Genomic DNA, 9,410 nt, shown 5'->3' with positions numbered 1-9,410 from the left:
TCTTAGATGGGTATTAATTCCGGAAGTGACAGGTGCAAAAACATTTGATCTACTGACCGACGTATAAAGGCAAGCAGTCGTAAATTGGTGAAATTAACAGACCTGTCTCTAACGCTGGCCTTTTTGGGTCCAGCAGATCTACGCTACTGTAATAGTAGGCCTATATGTACAGAGGAGGACAGAATGATGATTAGGTGAATCATGACATGCGCAGTGCACACTCACAGCTTTATATTGACTTGCATTTGGTTTAGACAGCTCAAGTTCCCCCTTCATTCTCAGGAACTCCTTGTCTCAAAATCATCTCGTCATACTGAATAAAAGCCCTCTGGCGCCAACCACACATATCGTTTGATGTAAACGGTGCCTATGGTTTTGTACTTCATTGACAGGACGAAAGTCAACCCTACATTATTACCTGTGCCACGCAATTGTCAGGTTTGTCTACATTAATGATCACCTACCAGAGGTTATCAGACAGCCTCGTTACCATTCTGCGAAGCACAGTGACATATAATCGATCAAAAATTTTTCGTCGTCTGTAATTACGTCTAAACAAGACATACAACAGCTTACTACGATCGCCTAATCACTGTTAGCTGCATTGTGGCTGTGGTCATGCTGAAGTTGGAGCGCAGATAAAAGCAGCGTAAAAGCATGCAGTAAGTTGTTGACGTTCTGTAAAGAGAATGATAATTTCCTTGTTTTTGAAAGTTACAGTTACAATTTGGATAGAAGGCAGCGGTAACAAGAGGGTTAGGGCATAGAAGTTAAAACGGGCATTGATTACTATCCAAATGTATGGAAATGAGGGTGTGCATTGGCGTGTGTTGGTTTTACAAGAGGTGCCAGTAACCCGAATAACTATAATGGATTTGATTATTAAATCCTATTAGTGCAGCGAGTGGTCGATTATAAAGACGCTTGTCATTCCATTTCCAGGATAAAAAATGTGCGGGTGGAATCCCGGCCTTGGATGTGTAAATTTCTCGCTCTCACTGTTTGTGGTGACGTAATGGTAAGAAGCGCTCTACGATGTTTGTTTTGCCGTTTCCTCGGCGTAATGTTGGGAACTGTTATGACAGGCATACATGTAAGTCATTAAAGAGTCAACACCGACTTTCGCGAGGTCGGCCTACCTGATAAACGCCATGCTACAGTCACAGCCAAAAGAGAGGGAGTTGGATTCGAACATGTAACCGCATTAGTAAAGCCGGGAGGATCATATCAAAGACTTTAATAAAAATGGTACGTGTTGCTACCTCGATTCAGGCTCAACCATGTCAGCATGAAGCGGTTAGAGCATAGAAACAGAACTGCTTGGTGCAGTGTCAGTGTCATATGACTATGTGGGTGTCATGTCTGGTGTCTGGCGTTACATTGAAGTGGGGACTACATTTAACGGCACCGGACACGGCCTATCACAGAAGACAGCGTATATGTGCATGCACTTAATGTCTCCTTGTAGTTATTTGACCGAAAGTCAGTCCTTTGACCATCAGAGCCAGCAAGGCATCCGTGTAATTGTGAGGTCCACCAGAGAGCAAGTATTCAGATTGGACCCTCTTCTAAAAATTGACCTGCCGCATCTCCACGACATTTTCTTTACAACCTTCCGCAAACTCAATCTCCCTCCCTTCCACAATCCCCATCCACCCCGCCACCACCTATCCCACTCTCATTTAGTTCTTTCCTGGTGCTCCCATCCAAAGTACTAATGACCACGTGAGCAGTATTCCCATTACTCTTTCGCAAACTCGATTGTGTTCGATAGCACTTTCAGAAAATGACTGCGGCTTTTGAGCTTCTTACACCGACAAAAGTGGAGAGACGCACTTGTCCGGATGACACCGCTTCTGTTTGCGGTATTTATTGCACATTCTGGCAACACGCCAAGGGGAAGATAACTGAGAGACACACTGATCTCTGTTGCAAGCTGTATTTGGCAGGAATAAGTACACTTAGCGTTTCCCTTTTTTTCATTCTCGACTTGGGAATTGTCTGATCAAACTGGACAGAAGCCTAAAAATTGACAGTGTATACCATGAAATCGGAAGAATATTTGCTATATGGAGTGTGTTCCATGTATAATGCTTGAGCATTTAGCTTCACGTGTCACTTTTTATATCTTATTTATGCCATGCTTTGTCTTTCAAGTTTCTGTTTCATGTATCAACATTCATGTGGAAAGATTCATACTCCTAGTTTCATATTTCATTTTTTTTTTCAAGAAAATATTTTGGACCTTTCAGTAACCTCATCTTAGTTTGAGACGTTCATTTATGCATCCACCGAAAATAACTCGGTTTGTTTACAGTATAACATGGTTTTCTACATCATGTTGGTCACTTTAATTTTTTGGCACATTGCTGTGCCCGACGTTAAATACAAACAGTAAGACATCAGACAGCAAACCTGCTCGCTTTACACCTACCGGATTCGCCAGCGCCGAGCAGTTAGCCCGCCGGTTTGGCGCATTAACTCTGGAGCCTCTCACCAATGCGGTCGATTTGAGTTCAAGTCCAGCCCATGCTGGCTTCTTCTCCGGTCGTACGTGGGACGCCTGTGGATGATCGTGCGTTAACCACGAGTTATGCCCATTTTCCTCCCGCCATAAGGTTGGCCGCCGTTGTATAAGTGAAATATTCTTCAGCACTGCGTAAAATTCAAGTCATACAAATAAATAAATTATACTGACTGGTACTTGAACATATTACCATGCACTGATGGTCGAATAAAAAAAACAAAAAAAAACAAACAAACTGTGCAATGGATCGAGCTTTGAGCGTTTATACACCCTATAATTTGTATGCTGCTGTTCTGTCTTTAATCGACTTATACCTGAAGTTTTAATGTTGACACTCCTCTTGTTTTCTTGCTTTATGGATGCGCAGTATAAGTGTGCAGGTCAAAAGTATACTACTTTGGTTTCTCCATTATAGGTATTTTCTTCTGTAGAAAGTATACGGGAGAATAATGGTAATATGTTGAGGGTTAAGCATTTAACACCAGGTTTAAGTGGCCTTAGACCCCACACCTCAGACATAAGACACACCGTTAGTGTTATTTCCTGTAACCAAGCCCTAAACCTTGTATACGCAATAAACATCTGGTGCCTGTGAAAAAAAAACCCTTAAAAATCTTAACATATGTTGACAGTTGGGAGTGTTACATATGGCAACGTCAAAGGGACCTTCCGCTTCGGGAGCGGTAGATCCAGGGTCAATCATGGGTCGAGTCACACCTAAGACTATAAAAGAGGAAATTGTATCTTCCTCGCTTGGCGTTCAGCATGAAGGGGATAGTACTACAAACTGGTTGACCCGTATCAGTATAATGGCTCGGGCGGGAGGCTTACCTGCTTTCGGTAAGGTGTCTCAGTGAATCAGCACTAAATAAAAGAGCGGTGAAAATCCGTCCTGCAACAAGGAAACACATTGCATGCATTCTACGGATTCCTTCGTCCTCATGTGGCTGAAAATTTTTAAGTACGACGGTAAATTCCAAGCACTCACTCACTCAAGGGGACTTCACACGCAGCCTTTCTCCATGTGTTTTCGTCTTCCACCCTCATCTTCTATCTTTTCTGCAGAGGCCAAAGCTATTTTCATCATATGCCCACTCTGGGCTTGTCCAGAGGGCAGTGATATGCACTGCTATGACTTGTTGTCTTGTCTTTTGGCAATTGAGAATAATAAATTTAAAAATCCATTAATTCTTAAGATTATAGCCTTGCATAGAAAAGTTGTGAAAAGAGGTAAAGACATTATATTCTGTTGGATACCAAGTCATATTGGTAACCATGGAAACACAATCGTAGACAGGGAAACGAAGGCTGCCCTATACAAACCTGTGTCTCATTTTAAAGTCTCGTATTCTGACTTTCGTCCAAATAGTCTTAAATATATTCGTCGCTTTTGGCTGGGTGAATGGGACTTGCAGGTCCATAATAAACTGTATGCCATTCACCATGTCATTGGCTATAATCCTTACACTTGTGGAATGTCTCGTAGAGACCAAGTAGTTTTAACTAGGTGTCTTATTTTACATTGTCATATAACACACAATTTCACCTTGGATGGGAGCAGTGCTTTCGAGTGTGTTGGATGTGATGCACAATATGACATCAAACATATCCTGGTTGAGTGTGTGAACTTTCCCCATGCTCGGCAGGAACTCTACGCAGTCAACTCTATATATGATTTATTTGACACCATTGCTGGCGATGTTGTCATAAGTTATTTGAAGTCCAATGGCCTACATCGTAAAATATAAATTTTAATTGATATTCATAGATAAACAGTTATATACATATATACAGATTTCTAGATAAACTATTTTTGAAATATGCTGGTTTCCCAGTTTTACCTCTTATTTTTTTTTATCTGATTTTAAACGTGTCTGTACTTTTTGTTTTACTTTTGATGTTCACACTATCATATCGAAAACCTTAACCCTCTCGTGTTTTCACTTTGTTCTCGCCACGATATGGCTGAAATATTGCCGATGTGGCGATAAGCCATAATCATTCATTCATTCTCCACGTGTTTCAAACTTTCATCAATGCAATTCATACCTGCTCAGGATTTAAACAACTTCTATTTTTTTTTAATACCAGACATGCACAAGTACATCAAAAAAGGCCGGCTAGCATCAAATAAAGGTTTCACACTTTAAAATATGCAGTGGTAATGGGTTCCTCGCTCTATACCGCATGCAGATCGCGTACATGGGTACATGTGCCCCATGCACTTCGCGTCAGGCCTGATACAGTTGTGTCATAACTGCGATCCCCGCTTGCCACTTAAAGGGATATAAAAACCACTGCACTGACCGACAGACAGGATTTAGGGGTTACAGGGATACCGAGTCGACGCTGATTGGCTGATATTTAGGAGAAGATTGCCGATGATTGCCTGAGGGTGTAGATAGGATGTCTTGATTAAATCGTCTAGCCTTGGTCACAGTTTAAAGCATCTGCCATACCTAAGGTTCAGTTCACGATAAGCATAGCCTTTAATTACCTTTCTGCCCAAAATGTCGCCCTGCAACGAATATGTATGTCTGTGAAGCCCATAGACTTGACGATGATTGAATAAACATACAATATTTAAAATTTAGGTTAGTCTGGGGATATGCATCCCGTTCAGTTGTTAAACACCATTAAACAAAACTAAGTATATAATCAAATAGTTAAAAAAGAAGACAATCGGAACGCCGTTTTGTAATAAAAGTGCTAAAAGTAACACAGTTTATTGGACATGGTGCAAAGGTTGGGGTTAAAGTTCAAATATGAATTTCACACATTATAACAATGTAATGAATATTCGATTTTTATTGACACATGTACCAATAGAGAGAAATGTAGTCAATACAACCCACTTACAAAATCCACGTTACAAGTGGCTGAAATTTGCGAACAACTGGAGCATTTACAGTCTCAACCACACTTATGATATATGCTCCACAAAACGAAACGCATAGCTTACGCAGAGTGGTTACACCAGATGCTGAGGTGAACGGCAACGTTTGACCTGGTCTCATTGCCGAATGAGCGTCTCTTACATGGACATATTTCACGACTACCGACATTCTTTCCTCTGTTGTGAAATGGTGGAATATGACCACTTCAAAAATGACTCAAATTAATCATCCGACGTCGGACTAAAGTAGATTGATGTTATAAAACTTCGAGGCCTTTTTTTGGCACCCTATATGTTGATACTCAGTGAAATATAATGGCACAAGACGAAGTTGAACGTACAAGAAAGTCACTTAATATCTCAGTCCTAGACAACCAAGGTCATGTACCCTGCCTTGAGTTCAAATTCCCCTTTGATCAGTTTGCTCCTGTAACCTAAGATTAAATTCCATTAGGTTAGATATCATAGCTACTGGCTACAGTCCCTTTATTATAATTCCAAACTGACGCCCATTTTACTCCAAGCATCAAAGCATTTTCTGTGATGAGTATGTGGAAAAATGGAAAATGCTTCGTTTGATCTTAAAACAGCAGTAATTCCATGAAAATGTGTTTACTTTAGGATGAAGACATGAATGAGAGGGGCAAGTCGTTGATCATGAAAACAGTAGTTTTTTTAGTCAAGGAAAAGAAAGAGCACGCATACAGATTAGTATTCAAACAAAAAAGGTATTCCTGACCTTGAAGAATTGGTCTTGTTGATAAAATTCACTTCTTATATATTACCGTTAAGAAGATGCAGATAATTGAAATTGTTTTATATTTGAGATACACTTGAGTAAGCTCAATGATACGTGTTTCTGGGTTACCCATAAAAACTAAAATACTACATCTGTGGTCTATACAGATGGTTTGAAAATTTGGGCATGATTTTTTTTTTTCGCTCAAGCTGAAAATAAATTTAGATATACCAGTACCCATACTAAATGTAGGATGTAAAATGACATATAGAACATTCTGTCAGAAACGTACATGGTGGTATTAATTTAAAAAAGAAAATGAATTTCACTGTAGCAGTAACAGTGGTTATAAAAAAGATTTGGGGAATATTTTACTGCAGAGTACAAAGAATTTTTAACGTAGATGGTAATTAATTCGTGTATAAATGGTTTCAAACCGATAGCACCGATGTCGTAATGATAAAATCGGTATATACATTGTATCTGGATATTGGCAGACTGAAAAAGCAGAAAAGTTGATACCTAAGCAAACTTGACACCAAAAAATTGCTTATATCGTTATCCAACAGAATTCTACACTCAGCAATGGGATATATAGAGCATGCTGGTACAGGATTCCCCCAGAACACCATCAGTAACAGTTCATCTTTTTATTTATTTATGCGATTAGTGTTTTACGCCGCACTCCTGAATATTTCACTTATACGACAACGGCCAACATTATGGTGGGAGGAAACCGAGAAGAGCCCGGGGGGAACCCACGACCATCCGCATATTGCTGGCAGACCTTCCCACTTAAGGCCGGAGAGGAAGCCAGCATGGGCTGAACTCGAACTCACAGAAACCGTATTGGTGAGAGGCGCCCGGGTCATTACGCTGCGCCAGCGCGCTAACCAACTTAAGGCTTGAAGAGGGGAGCTAACTAAAGGAGCAAGTTAGATTAACTTGAGATATAACGGAACCTTTGGCATGAGAGTGACCTCATTCGTTTATATTCCTCGTAAATTTTGTTAAAAAAAAACAAAAACAAACGGTTTCATCTGAATAAACAATGATCACGCTTATTAGAAAAATAAACACTTAAGTTAATGAATAACGAGAATTTAGGAGAAACAGTCGGTATACGATATTTTTACACTGACAGCCCTGACACACATATACACCTTGTTAGTCTTTAATCGAGGAACATTTGGTTACACACCGAGAAAAAAATGACACCTTCTCATATGTACTCAATTTAATAAAAACTCCAATGCAACACGTTACGTGCTTCCCTGAAGAACATCATATAATTTTATCTAGCTAACAAAAATGGACATCGTAATTGAAACGTGGGGATATGACAGCATTTTCGGCAAATACAATATACGTATGTCAAAGTGAAAGGTTTCCAGTTATTTTTTTAATCTTTAATTGTCTAAAAGAACCTTTGAGAAAAAAGGTAGTTTCCGTTTGCGTTAACATCTTTAGAGACAAAGTACTCTTTCCAAAGCGTCTCAAAAGCACTGCGGTTAATCTGAGTGCGGCCGCCCTGAGGGAAAAATAAGAGAAATATAAAACATTTTCATTTATTTATTTAACATATATTTGTAAAATGCAAAACAACTGACTTGTATGACGTCGATTGCGTTTATGCATGGATGAAAGAAAGAAAGCAGACAAAAGCTGGAGGAAACCACTACCATAAGCGACTCTGACGTCAGATGCAATCGTGACGTCAGAGCCAACTGTGACATAACAGTCAACTGACACGTAGGCCTGTTTAAACCGAAACGTTAACCCTGCAGAGACAACATGTTTGTTATATGTGGAGTTACCACAAACCGAAACGTTTTACTCTGCAGAGACAACATGTTTATCATATGTGGAGTTACCGCCCCTGTGTGTACACCATTCAACATTTTGGCTGATTGATAAAAAGAGAAACGGAAGCTTTAGAGTTAATATCGTTGTCTTGAAAGCGTAATGTTGATTGGCAAAGTTTCCAGATGAGCTCTGAGAACAACGGTACTAATTACTTTAGTTAACATACATGTACTTTAGAAACTTTGGTAAGACAAAGATCTCCAATGGAGTGAAGAATACTGCCTCAGTATTATTAAAGGCTGTTAACTCGATTCACATGTCAATCCGCTGACTCTTTGCTGCTTATTGCGAGATAATAAAATCCTTGCGAATGAATACTTCATAATTCACAAATGCTTCGGTAAATATATGCATTTACTTGCAAACTATATTCTATGACCATTATCTGAAAAATTAATGAGAAAATAATTCACATTGCTAATGACGTCTGACAATTTTCCACTTTTTGGGAACTTTAGGTTTAGGTGCCACTTTCACAGAAATGCCGTACTTGTCATAGATCACACATATAGGACAACGTTAACAGCGAAGTACAAACTATCGTAAGACAAATGTAAGATAAAAAATTGCCGTACGCTTCTTTGTGAAACTGGGCCCTGATTTGTTATTTACGTTGGAAAAGTGTCACTTCCTTGTGAATTTTACATTCGGATTTGTTACTTACGTCTGAAAATGTGTCACTTCTTTGTGAATTTTACATTCGGATTTGTTACTTACGTCTGAAAATGTGTCACTTCTTTGTGAATTTTACATTCGGATTTGTTACTTACGTCTGAAAATGTGTCACTTCCTTGTAAAGTTTACATTCGCATTTGTTACTTACGTCTGGAAATGTGTCACTTTCTTGTGAATTTTACATTCGGATTTGTTACTTACGCCTGAAAATGTGTCACTTCCTTGTGAATTTTACATTCGGATTTGTTACTTACGTCTGAGAATTTTTCAAAGGCTGCTTCGCAGTTGGACTTGGAGGCACCGTAAGAGGTGAACACAGTGGTGTATTCCTTTACGTCAATAAGGTCATCACCTGTGAATGCAACAAATGGCGAAATATAACAACAATCGTCTGTACGATCGTGCGTATCAATTTTAGTTCTCATCATCCATTTTCAAGGCTACCCCTACTCCCCTTGCAAATCAAAACTGTTTTTTTCCTATATGTGGACCTGCCCGGAACTTGAGGATGGTTATGTGTTTCCCCCGGGCTCTGCCCGGCTTCCTCTTATCATAATGCTGGTCGGCGTCATATACGTGAGATATGATTGAGTAAGGCGTCATATACGTGAAATATGATTGAGTAAGGCATAAAATCCCATCACATCAATCATAGCCCTCTCTCATCTTAAAAATACAAAAGCTAACAAAACTAAAATCTAACTGAA

At 39.5% G+C, this 9,410-nt stretch overlaps 1 protein-coding gene across 1 annotated transcript in view; it reads right to left on the bottom strand.

The window, feature by feature from the left end:
- Positions 1–5,277: 5,277 nt before the first annotated feature.
- LOC135462863 (sarcoplasmic calcium-binding proteins I, III, and IV-like) overlaps positions 5,278–9,410 on the bottom strand; it is a 54,828-nt gene continuing 50,695 nt past the window's right edge. Inside the window, exons 5-6 of the mRNA XM_064740152.1 lie at positions 8,958–9,055; positions 5,278–7,693 (exon numbers count right to left, since the gene is read on the bottom strand). Of these exons, the coding sequence (XP_064596222.1) occupies positions 7,580–7,693; positions 8,958–9,055 (212 nt within the window). The 3' untranslated portion in view covers positions 5,278–7,579. The remainder of the gene's footprint in view (positions 7,694–8,957; positions 9,056–9,410) is intronic.

This window comes from Liolophura sinensis, chromosome 2 (genome assembly GCF_032854445.1).
Source record: "Liolophura sinensis isolate JHLJ2023 chromosome 2, CUHK_Ljap_v2, whole genome shotgun sequence".
In the NCBI taxonomy this organism is placed as follows: domain Eukaryota; kingdom Metazoa; phylum Mollusca; class Polyplacophora; order Chitonida; family Chitonidae; genus Liolophura; species Liolophura sinensis.
The sequence above is the reverse complement of the archived record's forward strand: the minus strand, read 5'-3'. Positions and strand labels throughout refer to the sequence as shown.